This window comes from Rattus norvegicus, chromosome 9 (assembly GCF_021556685.1).
Source record: "Rattus norvegicus strain SHRSP/BbbUtx chromosome 9, alternate assembly SHRSP_T2T, whole genome shotgun sequence".
Lineage (NCBI taxonomy): Eukaryota > Metazoa > Chordata > Mammalia > Rodentia > Muridae > Rattus > Rattus norvegicus.
The window spans coordinates 71,047,032-71,068,507 of NC_141542.1; the positions used below are offsets into that span (position 1 = coordinate 71,047,032).

The window sequence follows — 21,476 nt, forward strand, 5'->3', positions numbered from 1 at the left end:
CACCTGGGGTGGCTTGTATGTACCGCATGTTGAGGGCTGACCGCTTGGGATTACATAACTTTTCAGAGGGTTCTTCTCTTGAGAAGACTGAGTCTCCCTTCTTAACAGCCATTAATTCCCTCTAGCTCTTCATCTGAGAGTTGAGTCCCATCAGACTCCCCATCCATGTTGGCATGTCAACTGATATCGTCATTGTGCAGTTCTCTTTTAGGTGACCACATTGTTCAGGTTCAGTGTTACAAGACACTGTCCCCATAGCAGATGCCAAGGCTCTTCGACTCTTTCTGCCTCTTGGGTGATGGTTCCTGAGTCTTGGGCATAGGAGTTATGCTGTAGGTGTGTCGATTGGCACTGGCCACCCCACGGTCAGTTGTTATCTGTGCTTTGACCAGATATGGGTTTCTATAGTGGTCTCTGTCTAATGTAAAGAAAGACTCCTTGATGAGTGCTTAGGTCTGCACTTAGGTGTGGTATAACTCTGGGACAAGTATTAGAATATAATTGGAAACTATCCCGGTCGATGGTAGCAGTGGTAGTTTCTCCTCAAGGGTCCATGACCTCATCAGTCATGGTGTGCTTTCCTCATGCTTTCCTCTAGCAGTTTCAAAGTTTCCATCTTAAACTAAAGCCATTTGATTGGTTGTCAAATGGAGAGATTTGGATCTTCTTTCATTCTTCAACATATGTGTATCCTGCTCTCCTGGAGCCATTGGTTAATTGCCTTGAGTTTTTGTCAGTATATATTTGTCACCTTTGTTGAGAATCCGGTGGTCATCTGTGTCAGTTTCTTGGTCCTTTGTTTTATTTGATTGATCTATACCTCTGTATGTGACAGCAGCATGCTATTTACGTCACTGTACCTCTGTATGTGACAGCAGCATGCTATTTACATCACTGTAGCTGTAGAATAACTCAAAACGGGTATGGTGATATCTCTAGTGGGTTTCTTTTTCCAGGACTGCTTTGCTACTTGGGATCTTATGGGTTTACATATGAATTCTTGTATTTTCTAGTTCTGCAGAAAATACTGCTAGAATTTTTGTGAGAATCTGCATATTGCCTCTGGTTAGATAGCTGCTTTTATAATATTACTGCTCTGTGAACCTAGGCAATTTTTCTATCTTCTAATGTTTACTTCTAATTATTTTTTTAAAGTCAATCTGTTTTTATTTGATTGATTGATTGACTGACTGACTGACTGACTTTTTAACAGGTTTTCAGTGTGTAGAATTATCTATATGTTCCAGACTAGTCTTGAACTCACAAAAATCTGCTTTCCTCCGCTTCAGTGTGCTGGGATTGCAGGCAATATACACCGTTACAGCCAGCTCAGTTTCTTTCCTGAGTTTCTTAAAGTTTTCATTGTAAGAGTTTTTCCCTTCCTTATTAAATTTATTCCTAGGTATTATTTCTAAACTATTCTAAGTAGGAATTCTTTTCCTAATTTTTTTCTCAGGATGCACTTATTACTGACACATAGAAAAGTCACTGGTTTTTATAGGTTGATTCTACATCCAGGTATGTCAGATGTGTTGTTTTGTTTTTGTTGTTTTTTGGGGTTTTTTTTTTTTCAGATCTGAGACTTCTCAGACAGGATTTTTAGGGTCTTTAGGGTAGAGGATCTTATTGCTGTGAAAAGAGCAATGTCTAAATGAAGGTTTGGTTTGGATGCATAGGTTCAGGTTATAGTCGATCCTGGCAGGAAAGGCATGGCAGAGTTCCTCACAACAGGAGGATACGACTAGGGCTCCTAGGAGACCAGGAAGCAGAGAGTAGATGATCCTGGTTCCCATTCTCCTTTTCCATGAATCTTGTCCCCCAGTGCTTAGGATGGTGCTGACCACGTTCAGGGTGGGTCTTCCCTCAGCCAAACTTCTCTCCGAACACCTTCACAGACATGCCCTGGGTTATGTCTAATATGTGTGTGTGCGCGTGTGTGTGTGTGTGTGTGTGTGTGTGTGTGTGTGTGCATGTACATGTAGAGACCAGAGATTGATATCTAGTATCTTCCTCAATCTTTATCCATCATAGTTTTTGAGACAGAATTTTATAGAACTAGAGCACATGGATAGGCAAGTTAGCCAGCCAAGCCCATAGGCTTCCCTAGTCCCTGCCTACCCAGCCTTAGGATTTACAGGTACATGCCGCTGCACCTTGATTTCATGTGGGTGCTTGTGTGGCAGACACTTGCTAACTATATTATCTCCCCAACCCCACGAGTCTAAATTCAGCCAAGTTAAAAGTGAAGGTTAATTATGTCATAGGATTGATCATATTTCTATAAACAGGAATTATTTGACTGCTTCCTTACGTATTTTTTTAAATTTCCTTCTCTCCTATTACTCTAGCTAAAACTTCAACCATTATCTTAAAAAATAATAGAATATGGTCACCTATAAAGGCTTCAAGAAATCCGTTTTAATTTTTCCTCATTTAATGTAATATAAATATATATACTTATTATATTTAGTCTTAATTATGTTAATGTATATTCTTTCTCAGTATATTCTTACCCAGTTCTTCAGTTTTGATCATGAAGGAATAGTGAACTTTGTCCAAAGCCTTTATTCCATCTATCCGACTGATCTTATAATGTTTATCTCTGAGTCTATGTGCTATGTTACATTTATTAATTATGTATATTTAGCCATCCTGTATCTCTGGAGTCAGAAACTATCTTGATTATTTTGTACAGTGTTTTTTATGTGTTACTGAATTTGATTAGCAAATGTTTTATGAAGAACTTCTGTTTTTGTGTTATTACCAAAATTGGTCTCGTTATTGTTGTTGTTGTTATGTTTGGCTTTTTTGTTGATATTTGCTACAATCTGTCGTTATGTAGACTAGGCTGGCCTCAATTCACAGAAATCAGCCTGTCTCTGCCTCCCAAGTGCTGAGATTAAAGGTAGGGACCACCATGCCCAGCTTTTGTGTGTTACCTACTTTTATATTAGGGTAATAACTGGCATGGTAGAGTGATTTTCAATGTTCTTTCCATCTCTGTTCTATGTAATAACTTGAGGAACATTGATATTATTTCTTCTTTAAAGCTGAGGTAGAATTTGGCGGTAATCCTTCCCTTCTGTGTTTCTCTTACTGTGAGTCTTTTTTTAAATAACTTTTTATTGGTTCTTTGTGAATTTCATATCATGCACCGCAAACCCACTCATCTCCCCTTCCTTTCATACATGCCCTTCACCCTTCCTTCTCCACAACTCTCATTGTGGAAGCTAAAGTGGGTCACGGTGTATCCCACTGTATACCCTTTTGTGTACACTTCTTTGCTTGCAAATGTTTGTTGCAATGAGTCACTGGTTTGGTATGAGGCCTGTAGCTTCTGCTATACTATCAATACTGGATCCTCACTGGGACACCTCTTGGATATCCTCTTGTTGCCCTGTGTCATCCAGTAGCTTTGGATCTGAAAGACTGACTCTTTCATGAGACTCCAGGAGTTTATCTATGGGGTAGATGTAGGGGTAAGTCCATTCCAAGCCCTGGAACCAGGCCTGAGAGGTATCTGAGCTAGGCAGCCCACTAACGCTCTCTCACTTCCTTTCATGCTTGATGCTGCCTAGCTGGGGTCACACCATCAGGGCCAGCTTTGCTGTGCTGCTCTCCACCCTTTTCCTGTGCACATGCACACACACACCCCTAGCTAGGGCAGGCACACACACACACACATACACACACACACACACACACACACACACACACACACACCCCTAGCCAGGGCAAGCTGTCCAAGCAAGGCACAGGGCCCACCTACTCTTCCAAGTATTTCAGATGGTGAGGGACAGACCTGTTCTCCCTTTCTCATGGCCCCAGGGCCATCTCTCCTGCCTGCCTTAGGTAGTGAGGGATGAAAGAAGGGAGGAAGGGCACAAGAGTGAGGATCGGCTCTCCCACACCCAGGCCAGCCTCCCACACCCAGGCCAGCCTCCCACACCCAGGCCAGCTCCACGCAATTCCATGTCCAGGGCCAGCTCTACTGTGCTGCCCAGGCAAGGTGCAGGGTCTGCTCTGGCTGGGAGAGTCTATTACTGCTTCAGTTCCATTGTTCATTAGAGATCTATTTGTTTTGTTTTATCTTGAATTAATTTATACAGTTTTAGACATTTATCCACTTGCTTATCGCTGATTTCTTTATACAGCTTTTTAAAAGGTAAATTTCCCAAATGTTTCCTAACGATCCTTAGGATTGTATTGGTATTTGTTTTAAACTCTCCCTTTTAACTCCTTATTTTATTAATTTGACTATTTTCTCTTTCTTTTGATTAAGAGATTATGCATTTTATCTTTTGCCAAGAACCAACTCTGTTTCATTGATTATTTGCATTGTTCTTTTAGTTTAGTGTCCTATTTCATTAATTTATTATTTCTTTCCATCTGTTGCTTCTGGACTGGACTCAGTTTGTTTTATAAGACTTTGAGTGCATCCCTAGTGAGAGCACCCTGATTTCTTACTGTGAGCGCTCATGATGTAAGTGTGTGTGAAAGCTTCTTTAACTGTATCACAAAGCCGCAGATAGGTTGTCTTTTTATTTCATTTGACTCTAGGGTTTAAAATTTTTTCCTTCCTGATTTTTTTAATGACCCATTGATTATTCAAGAGTAGCTGTTCAATCTCAATATATTTAACGTTTCTGTAGCTTCTCCAGCTATTGATTTCTAGTTTTATTCTAATATGATCTGCTAAGATACAAAAATTATTTTTATAATTTTGTTTCTGTTAAGACTTGCTTTAACACCTAAAATGTTACTGCCTTTTGGAGAGGGCTGTGTGGGACTCTGTTATAGTAAGGTTTTCCTTGGCATATAGCAAGGCATGACTATCCCTTCCCAATTCTGGAACAAAGATACCTTTTCCTGGTAGCCATAGCAATGAGATGAGCAGAAAATACCAATAGCTGACTCTGTGGAAATAATCACAGTGGGGCTATTAGTATTCTCCAGTAAAAGAGGCAGGGAGAATCAAAGACCCGTATCTATAACACAGCCACCACTCCTTTCTACTTCCCAACTGCATGTGACCTTGGAAAGGTCCTACACTAGAGTCCATGAGAGGTAGAAGAGTAACTGAAGACACTCTGGTGGTGCTTCAGTGGGGTCGTTACATGAAGTTTGGACTTACCAAAAACACAGATGTTTCTGAGTCATCCACAAACCTAAAAGTAACCCCTCACCTGTGTTTCTGTAAAGTCCTAAACTCAGTGAATCCAAGAATATAAAAAATAAAATTCTGTCTTTTATCCCCACTAGATCTGGCACCACAGTGCCCCAAGATATCTGCTAGATATCTCAAGTCTCAGTCAGCAAAGCCTCTCACCCGCTTTGCTCCATCCCGTATCACACTGCCGAAGGCTCTCTCTGAGCCTGGCAGCCATCTCTCTCCCTATCTAGTTCTCAAGGCAGGTTTCCATGTCAGAAACACACATCCCAATCACACAGCGGCCCAGTGTCTCTAGCCACCGCACACCTTCTTACACTTAAATTGCTACATGAAAGAACACACAACACAATAACCTCTGATCCAATTGATAAGATATAATTGCCCACCTAAACATACAAAGCCCCATACACATCCATCCCTTAAGAACATTTGTAACAACCTGTAAAGGAACAGTGTGGAATCTAAACATCAGCTTCCATGTTGTCTCCACCACTTCTCTGCCGTCTCCTCCCTCTTCTGTTCCCATCTCCTCCTCTTCCCTCAAACTTTTCTCCCGCCCATCCTTCCTTCTCGTCCAATGACAGGCCTCATTCTATCTTGTGCCTGCCTCACCTGTGACATCATCCCACAGGACCCTATTAGGTAAAATAATCACCTTGGTTTTCTATTGGCTTCGAAAAATAGTTATTTGTACATAACTCCCCAGTAAAAGTCTTGTAACAGCCGCTGAGATGAATGTTTATTATACTTCTGATAAATGGAATATTCTGCATATGTCTGTTTAGTGTGTTAGATGTCTGGTTCACTTTAACGGTTTTTTTCAGGCCACATGATCTATATATTGAAGTCTGGACCTGTCTGTCCCTTCATGTTCAGTAGTGTTTGGTTTATGAAATTGATTGCTTCAATATATATATAATATATATGTAATATAATTTTCATATATATGTATATATAATATATAATTGTTATATCTTCCTGATGAATTGGTTCCTGTATTGATATCTCATGACCTTTCTTCTTCTGTTTTGACTTGCAGTCTACTTTCTATATGAATAGCTATAGATGTTTACTTTGGCTTTGACTTCTTGCTGTGTTGATTTCCATTGTTCTACTTTTGCTCTGTGTGTGTCCCTTGGTAGATATGATTCTTATTTACAAAGAGTACTCATATCACATGTTTATGATTCTTATTAACAAAGAGTACTCATATCACATGTTTATTCAATCAACTGGACCACAAATTTTAGTTGTAGAGTGAACATGACTCACATTAATGTTTTCCTTTGAAAGGCTTACTGACTACTGTGATTTTGTTGGTTGTTTTCCTCGTTGGTTGGTTATTGTGGGCTCTCCCTTTATTCCCTTCTTCTTAGGGTGTTGCTGGCTTATTGGCATGACTGATTCTTTCTACTTCATCTTTGTTTCTTGCTCTTATGGAATTTATTCTTCCCTTTGCTATCATGATTGAGATCTTCAGATCCTTTATGTTTAGGATTCCTTCAGATACTGTTGGTGTTGCTGGCTTGGTAGCCATGTTTTATTTTGGTCTTGTCTTGAAATATCTTTATTTCCTCCATCAATTTTAAAATATACTTTTATTGGATATAGTGATCTTGGTTGGCAGTTACATACTTTGAAGGCCTCAAATATATCATTTTCCTGCTTTCCCCGCAGGGTTTGGGATTTCTATTGAGGTCTGATGTTATCTGATGTGCTTACCTTTGTAGATAAGCTGGCGATCTGTGTTACAACTTTTAATATGCTTTGTTTTGTGATTTTGCCATATTAACTGAAATGTGTCAGATGAAGGTTGTTCCCTGGCTATGTCTGTGTTGAATAGTCATTCCTTCCAGGATTTGAAATATTTCAGCTCTCATTACATTTATTTTTAATTTGGAGAAATGTCTCAATACATTTTAATTAAAATTTTATTTCATACAATATATTTTAATAATATTTTTACTCTCCTCCAACTTCTCCCAGAACTACTTCCACAACCTATTCAACTTTATATTCTTTCTCTCTCTCTCTCTCTCTCTCTCTCTCTCTCTCTCTCTCTCTCTCTCTCTTTCTCTCTAAAACTCATAAAAAATTAAAAATCTGTAAGACAACATCAGAACAAAACTAAATGAAAGAAAAACCAACAAAAAAACCTTAGAGTTAATCTTGTATTGACCAAGTAACTCCTGGACATTGGCCTGCCCTACCATGTAGTTGATATACCCATGACACTGTATTGAGTCAGCTGTAGTTGTTAAATAGGCTTTTCTCTGCCGTTAGTTTTATCCCAGCTCCTTCTTTAACGCATTAGGTTCTCACATTTGATCTGGAAGGCTGCAGGATGCTGATTTGTTGTTCCTGCTGGTGTCTGAGTGCAGTGTTTCAGTCTTCCATCACTAGTAGTCTTTCTTCACTGTTGTTTGTTGTGTTCTACTTTTCATATGTGATATATGTTTTATATGTATATGTGTACATGTGTGGGGATGTATGCATGCCCTTGTATGCACATGCAGAAGCCAGAGAAGGGCATCAAGCATCTTCCTCTATTATTCTCTTCTTTCTTCCGGTGAGGCAAGCTCTCTGAACCTGAGGCTCTTCCTTTCACCTGTGCTGTTTGGCCAGGATCTGCTTGTTTCTGCCTGCCAGTGCTGGAGTTACAGGCATAACTAGCTAGCTGTGTCTGACTTTTAAGTGGGTAATAGGAATTGAAACTCTCTGGTCCTGATGTTTATGTAACAAGTTTTTCTTACCACTGAGCTATGTCTCCAGCCCACTGATATCTTTTGACTGCTCGATCAAATCTATTGCTTATGCTTCCTTCTCTGCTTCATTTCTAACATTCTGTTCTCTTTTCTCCTCATCAAATATCAGGTTTCTTGTTCTATTACTCAGCATGTGGCTGGCTTGCTGAACTTTTTATCTATGCTGTAAATGAATTCCCACACTACTTTCATATGCTTATTTTTGATGTCATTATCATTTTTATAAAGTAGACTTTTGGATTTTTGGTTTAGTACTTGAACCATGTCAATCTCTTTGGATGTGGTAGTTGATGAGCCATGGTCTTTGGAGGGATCTTGCTCCTTTCTCATGGATCTTGTATTTCTGTTACAGTTTCTATATCTGAGGATGGAATGTCTGCTTCTGTTTCACTTGTGACTCTTAGGGAGCAGTCTCCTCTCAGTCTCCATACCACTGAGGAACATTGACTGTAACACAACTTCAAACCGAACAGGATGCAGAAATACAATAAAAATTGCTAAGATAGCAGTAACCATGGAAGTGACAAAAGTAATATTCATGGTAAAAGTAGAAATGATAAAGAAGATGGCTCAACAGTAAGGGCACTGGCCGCACAAGCCTGACTGATGATCTGAGTTTGATCCCTGGAACCCTGGGTAAGGTGGAAGGAGCTCATTGTCTCAGCAAAGTTGTCCTCTTAACCTGTACATGTGTTCGTGGCACACAGAGCCATAAATCACACATTGCATATAAGAACACACAACAATAATACTTATGATACAAAGACAATTTTAATTGCACTAGCACCACTTCTTTTGCATAGAGAACACACATAGCAGAAAAAGGGTGATGTACAGGAACAGCTTCTTTCTGAGTCCCATAAAGTTGTCCGCCAAGTAGAAAGAGGCGGTTAGTTAGTCTGTCCTTCCTACCATGTGGACAGTGATGAACCAGGGCAGTCAGATGGAATTTCCTCCCTGCGTACCAGAGGCTATGCTGACCACCATTAGCTTTGAATCTTGGTCCAGCAGATTTCCCTGCACTCCTGAGACTCCTGAGTTTCTTGGGTGTCTAGTGCTGTGCTCAAAGGCCACCCCGGACTGTATTACCAGTTGTAGCAAGCAAGTAAAGCACTGAGCCCTGTATACAAGGTCCACTCTGCGTTCTCAAGCCTTTAACCACTAGCCAGAGGGACAAGGCTGAAATGCAGCATCCCACCTGTCTACAAAGTAACCAGTGCTACCAACAGTGAGCCCTACCTCAGACAAATGCCTTCAGAAGACGAATTCATCTGTTCACCTCAAGCTCAAGGCTGTGAGACTCTTCATCTATCCTCAGGTGATGGGCTAAGGTCCCAGGAACCAAGGGCAGTACTCCCATTCTCTGTACCCTTAACTGCCCAAGGAGCCTTCTGGTACTTCAACTCCTCTCCAGGTTCCTTGACTTCTGACCAGTCATTTTATTAGGCTCTGAGGGTAACAAAGTCTTGAACAATAGCTCCTTCTCTAGATGACACCTAGCCACTGCACTCTGAGGTTTGGGACATTGTTTACAGCTCTAGTTGGTGGTGTTAACCTGGAGCTTAAATGTGAGGTGGACTATAGTCTCGTGAGATAGCCAGCTTTGTTCAGAGTATTCAAGAATGTATACTCTGAGATTAAGAAGAATCACATGAGTAAATCGTTCAATTGCAAGAATAAGCCACACAGGGCAACAAACAAAAACAAACAAACAAAAAACCCATGTTTTACCAGATAGGCCACGGATAACACCAGCTGCAGTAAACTCACTCCCGTCTGCTACACCTAGGAGGAGTATGAAAGTCCATCCCAAGAACAGTTTTGTGCTTTTGGAGAAACTACGGTCACAAGACCTTCTCTTGTTTTCTTGGAGTCTTTTCACAAGCACTCAGAATTCCTCTTGAATGACTGCATTCTTGCAATGTGTTCTGACAGGGAGTAGCAGAGTAGAGACAGTAACTACCTGACCAGATGTCTCAAATAAGCTGCAGGCTTGTCCTGTGGTTAGGGTATCAGTTTGTTTCAACTGACCCTGCTGGCGAGCCTTTTAGACAAATCGTCTGACTCCCCTACCTTCACCAGGGAGCCAACTAAAGGCCTTGCTGCTTGCTCCTTCCCAGGTGTCAGTGGTCCATTTCCTGCACTTTCCCCCTACCCCCCATGCTTCACTCCCTTCTGATTCCCCTCCTCTTGCCATCTTTATCTCTTTGGACTAGAGCTGTGCTCACTTTTCTCCTTTGCCCAGACTCATTGAGGCAGCTTCTTATTTCTAATTGTTTGTATTTTCAAAGGTTGTAAGCTTTTAGTTCCATAGTCCTTCTTCTCTTGTGTCTGTGTTTTCACTGAATTGAGTTACATATTAAGTTTGCCCATATGACAGAAGCCATTTATGAAAGGCTAAAAGCATACCAGTAACCTGGAGATGACACATCGTACTGCATGGTCTGCAATAGATAATTCTGAATTGCAAGGTTTTCAGAAATCTCATCTGAAAATTGCTTCTTGCAGCTGATATGTCTTTCCTGTTATTAAATTAATGATTTTATTATCAATTAATTATTTTATTAATAAATAGATATTAAAGTATTAATTTAATATTAAGTATTAAAAATAATACCACCTGGACATTAGTCTACCTATTGGGCAAATTTTCTGCAGATCAATGAAGATGTACTCTTTGTAGCAATTCTATGTAGACAAATTGATGATTTCATAATTCCTAATGATGATTGTATAGAATTCCTAAATTTATACAAGTAATTTTGAGCCCTCTATAATATAATATAAAATACTGTAATTAGGGTTCTATAAACCTTCATGTGTTATGGGCTAATAGCACTAAGATGGAAAGCAGGTTTGAAACAGATTTATAATCAATGAAAATATTCTTTCTGGGCTGGCTATGAAACCATTATCTGATAACTAAAGGCCATAAAACTGGGTATGGACAATTTACTGTAGGTGCAAGGACAAAAAATAAAATATTATCTGGACTTAGTTTTACAAAACTTCAGTACTAATGAAACACAAGGCAGATAATTTCCCTCTAGATAAAACCATGCTAACTTAGACACAAGAATTATTGTTTTAAATTCTTAATGACCTGTATGTAGAACTAGTGGCAGAAAATGAATGTTTAATTAGATAACTAGTCTTAATGGAAACACATGTAAACATTTCTGTTTTAACTCCTTATTCAATTTATGATTTGAATTTATGTTTGAACTTATTGTGAACTTAAAAAAATTCTTAGAATACCATGTGATCATGTATCCCGAAAAAGTACAAGAACTAGGAGTGATGACAATAGAAGCAGAAGCAGAAGAGAAGCAGGATAGAGGCATAGCAGAAGGAGAGCAGAGAGAGCAGGCAAGCGGCTTCTTACCATGAGATAGGTTTTTGCCTAACAGCAAGTTTCTTCTTACTGACAAGGACAGGGCTTTTCTGTCACTAAAAAGGTAAAAGCTTTTTCTTTCTCTTAGAAATAAAGGTTGGAGCTGCATATGTAGCAGAGGATGGCCTTGTTCAGCACCAATGGGAGGAGAAGCCCTTGGTCCTACCAAGGCTGGGCCCCCCAATGTAGGGGAATGGTAGGGTGGAAAGGCAGGACGAGGTAGATGATTGGGGAGGGGGAATACCCTTAGAGAAGAAGGAGGAGGGGGGATAGGATGGGAGGCTTATAGATAAGAAACCAGGAAAGGGGGTTACATTTGAAATGTAAATAAAAATATCCAATTAAAAAAAAAAGAAAGAAAGAAAGGTTGGAGCTTTCTTTTCATCCAGAATGCATGAGTTCTTTCTGCACTGACGCTTGCTCAATGAAACCTGTTCATGGGGGCTTTTGCTCCATCCACCATGTGTATGTGTGTGTGTGTGTGTATATATATATAATATATATGTATGTATTTATAAGTATAGGTGTGTGTGTGTGTGTGTGTGTGTGTGTGTGTGTGTAAGTTGATGAGACAGATGGTTGGACCCAACAAAAAGGTGAATGAATGTGTGTATATGAATGTGTGTATAAATATATGTATGCATATTTGCTTGAGTAAGTTTTTCTTTCTGTGAGAATGACTTTCTTTTCCTGGTTCAGTAAAAGTTAACTGCTCCAAGCCTCCCTCTCACCTGGCCATTGAAAGGTGAGGCTTCAGGCAAGAGAGAAAGGAGCCTTAGCAATAAATCCTCTACTGAATTCCACATGCCATACAGCATATGTTAATTGCCAGAGAATTGTAAAGTAAGTTTATAAAGTGTTGAGTTTTCCAGTGCTTACTGAAGCCCAGAGAATTATAAAGTACATAATAAGAGAGGTAAAGAGTTGGTTCCCCAGCATTTAGGGAAGCACAGAACAGTGTGAAAAGGTAAAGTGTTTAGCACGGAACAGTTAGAGAGTTAAAATGCGAGAGAGAGATCCTCAGTCTTTTGGCATCCAATGCTGTGTCCCACTTCAACCCATTCCAGCCAGGGCAGGCCCCTGGCACCTCTGTTATTCACTGATTTGGATGTTAAAAATCTGTAGTTTTTTGTAAAGGATAAACAGGTACTGGAAGTGGGTTTGTTTATTCAAGCGGATAAGCATATTTAATTATTCATGTTTGTCTTATAAATGTCTGTGTTTTAGTACGGTCACTGGTTTGTTGTGCTTTAGAAAGTTATGCATTCTTTCTTTTTTCCTTCCAAGATAAAATCTCTTCTTGGGAAAAATGAGGAAGAGCTGGCTGAAGCAGTGAAGTGTCGGGATGCTGCCCTGAAAGAAAGCCAGAAGTTGAAAGGGGACCTGGAGGCATTGGAGGACAGGGAGAACAAGAAGGCAAGGCACCGTCTGTGAAAGTCTGTGTCTGGCAGGGGCATATGAAATCTGACAAGCCACATTCCCTAACTTCCTTTCCCATTCATGGAAAGAGGAGATGAGATCAGTGAAAGGTTAAAATAGCTGTATATGTCACACTGTGACTACCAGGAGGGTCGGATTGTTTTCTGTTGAAGCCAGTCAGATGGATGGATAGATGGTGTAACCACCTCTGAGGGTCCTCTACTTACCTGTTTCTTTGAACTTCTCTTGGTTTTTTGGAAACGGTATGACCATGTATCCCAGGCTGGTCTGAGAGTGTCTGTCCTTAGTCCCTGGCCATCCCCTGGTCCTGGGGCTGGGATTATGGTTTTACATCCTGCCCAGCCTCCTCTTTGCATCTAAGTAGTGTCATAGGGCCTTGCTGTGAGGCTTCACCTTAACAATACTCCTGTGTTTAGATTTTTCATTAACACATCGTAATCGTGTACATTATATGACATTTTCATACATCTATAAACACAACAGCCATACCATACTCAGCATAGCTGTCAGCTCAAGCATTCATCCTTTATGTAGAGAACATTTGATATGTATGTGACTAGCTGCTTATACTGTTTATATGTGAAACATTCAACTAATTCTTGGCAGAAATGTGATCTTATTGTCATTGAAAAACCATTAGAGTGGCACCACTGACTGGATAACCATCCCATGGTCCTTCCTCTACCACCTTTCCAAGGCTCTAACAATCACTCTTTTCTACTTTGTTGAGATCAGGTTTTTAGCTTCCACACTTAACTGAGCATATACATTATATATCTTTCTGTGCCTGAGTTATTTCAGTTAATCTAATGTCTGCCACTTCCACCCATGTTGCTACAAATAACAGAATTCTGTTATGTCTGAATAATATCCAATTATGTATGTGTGCCATGTTTTTATCCCTTCCCCTATCCATACCTCAAACTTCTCTGTGTATATATGTGTATATATACATATATGTATATGTACATACATACACACATACATACATATACATACATGTACATATACATACACACATATAATCTGTTGTATATGGATGCATGTGGATGCATTGTGGAGGTCAGAGGAAATTTTGCAGGAGTCAGTTTTCTCCTTCCATCATATGGATCCCAGAGAGGGAACTTAGGTCATCATGCTTAGTGGGCTGTGCTGTACACTCTGAACCCTCTTGCCAGCCCATCTCAAGCTTCTTGACAGCCAGTGGTAAGCATTACTGCGTCTTCCCAGAGGGAGACCTATGGACACGATTCTTTAGCAGCTTCTCTTTCTCCCCAGCCTTTTATTCTAGATAATTTCAGACATGCTCTCTTTTTCTGAGCCCATGAGAAGACAGCTGAGCATACTTCTCCATGATCACCTCTGAACCACAGAAGTTGTTGGCCCATTATGTTCACTTAATTGTGTGCTGTGCTGTGGCAGTAGTCAGGAAATTGCCACATTTCCATGGAGAACTTTTCTTCTTCTCAAAACACAATAACTTTTTTTTATCAGATATTTTTTTATTTACATGTCAAATGTTATTCCCTTTCCCGATTTCCTGCCCATAAGCCCCCTATTCCCTTCCTCTCCCCTTCTTCTTTAAGGGTGTTCCTCTCCCCATCCAGCCCCCCTTTCTGCCCTCCCCCCCCCACATTCCCCCACACTGGAAGTACAATCTTGGCAGGACCAAGGGCTTCGCCTTTCATTGGTGCAAAACAAGGCCATCCTCTGCTACATATGCATTTGAAGCCATGGGTCAGTCCATGTATAGTCTTTGGGTTTAGTTTAGTCCCTAGGAGCTATGGAAGGTTGGCATTGTTGTTCTTATGGGGTTGAAGGCCCCTTCAGCCCTTTCAATCCTTTCTCTAATTCCTCTAATAGGGGTCCCATTCTCAGTTCAATGGTTTACTGCTAGTATTCACCTCTATATTTATCATGCTCTGGCTGTGTCTCTCAGGAGACATCTACATCAGGCTCCTGTCAGTGTGCACTTCTTAGCTTCATCAATCTCATCTAGTTTGGTGGCTGTATATATGTGGGCCACATGTGGGGCAGGCTGTGAATGGCCGTTCCTTCAGTCTCTGCTCCAAACTTTGCCTCCATATCCCCTCCTATGAATATTTTTGTTCCCCCTTTTAAGAAGGACTGAAGCATCTGCACTTTGGTCATCCTTCTTCTTCTTGAGCTTCATGTGGTCTGTGCTTCTGTATTGAGCTTCTGTATTTTTGGGTAATTCGAGCTTTTGGGCTAATATCCACTTATCAGTGAGTGCATACCATGTGTGTTTTTCTGTGATTGGGTTACCTCAGGATGATATTTTCTAGTTCCATCCATTTGCCTATGAATTTCATAAAGTCATTGTTTTTGATAGCTGAGTAATACTCCATTGTGTAGCTGTACCACATTTCTGTATCCATTCCTCTATTGAAAGGCACCTGGGTTCTTCCCAGCTTCTGGCTATTATAAATAAGGCTGTGATGAACATAGTGGAGCATGTGTCTTTGATATATGTTGGAGCATCTTTTGGGTGTATGCCCAGGAGAGGTATAGCTGGGTCCTCAGGATACAATAACTTAAGAAACAAAAATGAACCGCACCTTACCCTTTTCTTACCTTGTTTCATTTTCCTTTAGGTGGGTAACTTTCAGAAACAATTAGCAGAGGCTAAAGAAGACAACTGCAAAGTCACAATCATGCTGGAAAATGTGCTGGCTTCCCACAGTAAGATGCAGGGTGCCCTGGAGAAAGTCCAGATAGAGCTCGGGAGGAGAGATTCAGAGATCGCAGGCCTCAAGAAGGAAAGGTACTGATATATGTTTTCAGCCCTTTTGAGGAAGAGCATGAAGTCTCTTTGAGTATCATTTACTTTGGAAAAACTATTAAAGTGGTGTTTGAAGAACTAGCAGGTTAGGGGCTAATCCTGCAGTTAGAAAGCTTTGCAAAGGTCCAAGTTGCCCCTGGTAGAGTGACAGGAAGGAAACTGTGTCCTTGAAGCATGTGGACTTCTAACCATTACTACTTTCTGCACCATTCAAGCCTAATTGCAAGGTTAATAACTTTCTTAGGTTAATCAGTCTGAGAATTACTTCTAGCTGTGTTTAATTACTGGATTTCATTGAATATTTCAAAATTACATAAAATGTCAAACAATTTAAAAATAAAGAAAAATTACATTTAATATTTCTTTTGTGCTAAGAAAAAAATGGCCCGAGGCTGATCGTGCCTCTGGGATACATTATGTATGTTCCAGTTCATACTGCTTCTGTGTATGAGGTGACAAGGGAATTGTATTTTTCCCACTGTATTTATCTTTATTTTGTGTATTATAAATGTGTTCTCTAGTACATTAATTTTTTAAAATGCAAGATAATAAAATATAAAATATTGTTTGCTTGTCACAGTACATCTCAGAGTAGCTGTTATATTTAGAAGCAAAAATCTTAGCTGCAGGCCAAACCTTACCAAGCTGGTAAATCAGTACACTAAATGGCCATGCCAGAAACCGGTCAAAAACATGGATTCATAGCCTAATGAGTAAGTGTGATTGAGTCACATGCGAGACAATGGTTTAATTCCTTAGGAGCCTTCCTTTCTTGCCCTGAAGATGAAGTTATATTATATGCTCTCTGATATTTTGAGCATGTATAACTGCTGATAATGCAGTCTGAGCTCCGAAAACCAAGGCGTCCTGGACCTTACACATGGTGCCATCATTCCTGTGCCCTCCTTTACAGTCACCTCTTGTGCTTTCCTTCCATTGTTAGGTCTCTAAATCAGCAGCGAGTACAGAAGCTTGAAGCGGAGGTGGACCAGTGGCAGGCCAGGATGCTGATTGTGGAGGCCCAGCACAGCAATGAGGTAGAAGCCTGGTGTGGAGCTGCCAACACCCATCTGTTCAGTTCTGTTGTGACCGTAGGTTTCAGAAAAATGAAACACAGAAGGTCCCTTTTCATTAGTAATTCTGGACAGTGACATATAGAAAATTGGTAATTGCATAATTTTGACTGATTTTTTTGTCTTGTGTTATCTATATTCTCCTCATTTATAAATGCACAGGTTATTTCAGGAGTTAAATGTTTTTAGAAAATAATGTCTAATCTCAGAGGTAGCTGGCGACCCTGTTAGTGAGAAGACATGTGTATGCATGTGTGCCCACTAAGTATATATCCACACATACATATTTATAGAAAGCATGAATACGCCTTTAAATGTTTGTTTATTTGGAGGCTAGAGTACTCATGTACTCTGTGTGGAGCACATGTGTGTGGAAGTTACATGGCAAATTGTGAGACTCCATTTTCTCCTAATGAATCCAAATGACTGAACTGAAGGCAGCAAGCTGGGTGGCAGGAGACTTCTTCTACTGAGACTTCTCGTTGGCCCTTAAATCAGCCTGGTTTGGGAAAAGTAAACAAGGAATAGTTGCCAGTTTTTAATCTCCTAGAGAATGAGACCAGAAGATAGAATCAGTAAGAGAATAACTAATGAAACTCTTAAAAATCAAGGTAATGTAAGCTAGCTCTATTCTCCCATACTCTCTGATCTCCGATAGAACTGCCTTCTGAGAGTGGTGTTGGTGATGATGACGATGATGTGTGTGTGTGTGTGTGTGTGTGTGTGTGTGTGTGTGAGAGAGAGAGAGAGAGACAGACAGACAGACAGACAGACAGAGACAGAGAGAGAGAGACAGAGAGAGAGAGACAGAGAGAGAAAGACAGAGAGAGAGACAGAGATGGTGTACCTACAGTGTTTGTTTCTAGCTCTGACAGGTCATTTCTGTGGCACTTACAGCCAGAGTATAAGGAGTAAAGACTGGTCTCCTGACTACCCTGGACTCACGGGCACTCCTCTTCCTTTCAGATGGAGCCACTACAGAAGTCTCTAGATGTAACTAGAGAAGATAACAGGAAACTGGCCATGAGCCTAGAGCAGGCTCTCCAGACAAATGGCCATCTGCAGTCTAAGCTTGATCACCTCCAAGAAAAACTGGAGAGCAAAGAGCGTGAGCGGCAGAATCTGGAAGCCTTCAAGTAAGGACAGTAGATTCACAGTGGGATGGGGCAGCGCCTCTGGAGAGCGAGGGGCTGGTTTGGAGAAGCTAGTAAAGCCCTTCCTCTTGCCTGAGCTAGTGCATCCTGGTCAGTCACTGTAAGCTCCCAGGCATAGCTGAAAGCAACCGGTAACCGGTAACCGGTAACCGCTGGCTGGAGCAAGCTGGTGTGTTTCTCCTTTTCAGGTCTCTGCCCGTTATTGAGCTGATTCTTTATGTGACATTAACCAAAACTTAGACTACTGCAAGGGACACTCGTGTTTCTCCCAAGCTTAAGCCCTCCTTCTAAAGCATTACCTGAGCCAGGAATGGAGGCGCACACTGGCAGTTTCAGTACTTAGAAGGCCAAGGCAGGAAGATCATGAGCTTGAAGTCAGCCTGGGTTACATAGTAAGATCCTACCTCAAGAAAGCCAAAGTAAGAGCTAAGAGACATGGCTTAGTGGGCAGAGGCTTATGTGGTCAGGTGACCTGATTCAATTCCAGTCCTACAAGGCAGCAAGAGAACTAGCTCCCAAGAGTTGTCCCCTGACGTGGACACATGGCACACACACAAACACATGCACACATATGTAAATAAAAATTAAGGAAACCAAAATAAATCTTAGATTTGGACAAAGAATCCCAGGAGTCTGAGTGAGTCTAACTCATGAGGATGGAACAGCTACATCTAAGCAATGATGGCCATGGATCACTTTTTGTTTTCGCCTGAACTTGGCTCTATGCAACCATGAAAGTTTTATTACAAACAACATGGCAGTAAATATGGTTTAGACACTAACATTACTCTATGGAAACTTATGCTCAGGGAAGCACGTGTAGAACCTGTTTCTTGTCACTAACTGTAACATGTCCGTGCAGGGTCAGGGCAGAAGCTAAGGTAAAGAAGCAAGGTCCTTTCCACATACGCAGTCTATGCACGTTCCACCTCACGTTTTACAGACTGTGCTGCACAAGGCTGTGCAGTATTGGCTAATACGGTGTTTGTATAGTGGCTGCCAGAATCATCTTAAAACCCATGGAAGTCACTCACATACACTGTGAGTCGTTCTTCACCCTGAATACTCTGGAAGTCTGCAAGTCCTCTTTGTTTTTTCTGTTCATTTGTTTGTTTTTCCCTATACAGGTATGTTGGGTTTTATTTTAGCTTTTTACAACTTTTTTCTTTTTTTAATGACTTCATTTTCTAATAAGAGAGTGCATCAAAGTGGACTGATATGGGAAGAATTGAGGGAGGGGAGGCATAATCAGAATATATTGTATGAAAAGTATTTTCAGTCTTAAAAACATAAAGCATAACCCCTCCCACTATAGCTAAACTAATTATTGCAAGGGTCAGTGACAAGGAAGGAGTAGGGTGAGACTCACTTGCTTCAAATGTGTACCACGCATAGCTTATGTTTTCATCAAAGAGCAATCCTACCTCACTTGAAGCTTGCCAGCCTCTCGACATTGTGCACAGTTGTACCAATCTGGGTACTCACTCAGGAAGAAAGATAACGCCCAGGAGATTGTTTTAGACTCATCGGATTTGAGGAGGAATTATGAGGTGTAGAAAGATAGGTCTGGTTCTGAAAAGAGGCCACAGTTTGGGTTCCTCTTTACAAATATGAGAGCTGATGTGCCGAAGTGTACTGTCTTCATGGGAAAACATAGGCAGAACCGAGGTCAGGGCATGGCGCTATTCAGGGAGAAGGAAGAGGCCAGAGAAGGAGCCATTGGACTTGCGGCTGCTGTCTACTGAGCATCTGCAGATGGTTCATCTCTGTAGCTCTAGAAGATTACACAGAATAAGAATCATCAGGACCTAGAAAACCCCTGACTGTATAGCAGCAAAATTTGGCTGCTGATGAAAGGCAGGCAGGCAGTGAGAAGATGAGGGGCCCGGGGCTCTGTGAAGGAGAATACTTCTGCTGCTTTCCTTCCTGGGTCTATGGTGAGAGCCAGACTCTATTCTGAGGGTACAGAGAAGGACCCCACTTGGAGAAAATCGAGAGAAGAGTTGTCACTGAGCTTGAGATTTTGTGAGTATAGCTCACTGAACCAGAAAACTGTTTCAGGAACTAACAATGGACAGTCTCCTCAGGAGAAAGCAAGAGCAGGATAAGTAAGTGTTAAAGGCCTTTCTTCCAGGAGGGCCATAATTAACAACAGGATACTATGCATGCAAAACTCTGTTTGAATAGATGTCACACTGAGTGTTCCTTCTACAATAAAAGGAAAAACTGAAGCTCATATCTACACAAGTGGCAGCAGAAATGGAAGCCTGAAGGAAGGAATAAATTAAAAGTTAACTTAAGGGCTGGTGAGATGGCTCAACAGGTAAAGAAAGGCTCTTGCTGTCAAGCTCGACAACCTAAGTGTAGCCCTTGGGACACAAATGGTAGAATAGAATAGAATAGAATAGAATAGAATAGAATAGAATAGAATAGAATAGAATAGAATAGAATAGAATAGAATAGAATACTTCAAGTTATACTCTGGCCTCCACACTACACACGCACATACATGCACACACACACATGCACATGCATATACATACTTATTTATTAAATATTTTAAAATTTAAATTGCTTTAAAGTTAATTTAAGCATAAATTAAATTTGAAATCAATTTTATGTTGGGATTTGAATTTTACACTTAAATAATAATGATAATGGCTGACACAGAGGCTGACGTTTACTATTTGCTTATCTTATATTGGGCATTATTCTAAACACTTCCTTTTTACAAAATTAGCATTTTTATTAAATCAAGTTAAAAATGTTCATTGTAGAAAAGTCAACAAGGGTATTAAGAAAATCAAAATATACCCTTTTTACAATATATGTTGTATATAGTAGCAGCAAACTACTTGAGAGATTTTCTTTTGTGTTTAGTTATTTTAAAGAAAGCATAACAGTGTTATGTTAGCACAGAGTGTGACAGCTCCCTCTTCATCCTTTACTCTGTGACTTGGCCTTCTCTACAATATTTTATACCAAAGATTAAGAACAAACTTGGTCTTGACTAAAACGTAGTGAAGCGGCTGGTAAAATCTCTCACCATACGTCAGCTATGAGTCATTTTCAAAAATAACGAATGAGCACCGTTTACCACATTATTCAAGTGTAATTACTATCTGAAATAGGTGGTTACGATTACAGTGATCCAATAAGGTTGTCTGGTAAAACCAACAACTCCAGAGCTCCAGGGACTAAACCACCATCCAGAGAGTACACATGGACAGACCCACGGCCCCAGCTGCATGTGTAGCAGAGGATGGCCTTGTTGGGCACCAGTGGGAGGGGAAGCCCTTGGTCCCCAGGAGGGGAGGTAGGAATGAGGGGTGGCTGGGGAGGGGGGACACCCTTTTAGAAGAAGGGAAGGGGGATGGGATAGGGGGCTTATGGCTCAGAAACTGGGAAAGGGAATAACTTTTGAAATGTAAATAAAAGGTACCCAATTAAAAAAATACATATTAACAGAAAAGAAAAAAGGCTGTCTGGTGAAATTTGACTCTTGACCTAAGAGACACTTGAAGATGGGATGCCAAGAAGACCTTGTATCCTCTTGATAAGTGTCTGTATTATCAGATGCAGATGTATGTGGATATGTACAATAAACTTTTGCATATATACATATATATACATGTGTGTATACACACACACATACATATATGCACACATATATA

General features: G+C 40.6%; 1 protein-coding gene across 39 annotated transcripts in view; it reads left to right on the forward strand.

Annotated features, from left to right (window-relative positions):
• The window catches only part of Ccdc150 (coiled-coil domain containing 150), a 100,862-nt gene that overhangs the window by 67,989 nt on the left and 11,397 nt on the right, over positions 1–21,476 (forward strand). For all 39 annotated transcript variants that reach the window (XR_015628645.1, XR_015628646.1, XR_015628647.1 and 36 more), the window contains 4 exon segments: positions 12,620–12,748; positions 15,388–15,557; positions 16,519–16,612; positions 17,615–17,784. Coding sequence is in view for 8 of the 39 variants with exons in the window: in NM_001412763.1 (NP_001399692.1) it covers positions 12,620–12,748; positions 15,388–15,557; positions 16,519–16,612; positions 17,615–17,784 (563 nt within the window). In the remaining 31 variants the exon portion in view is untranslated.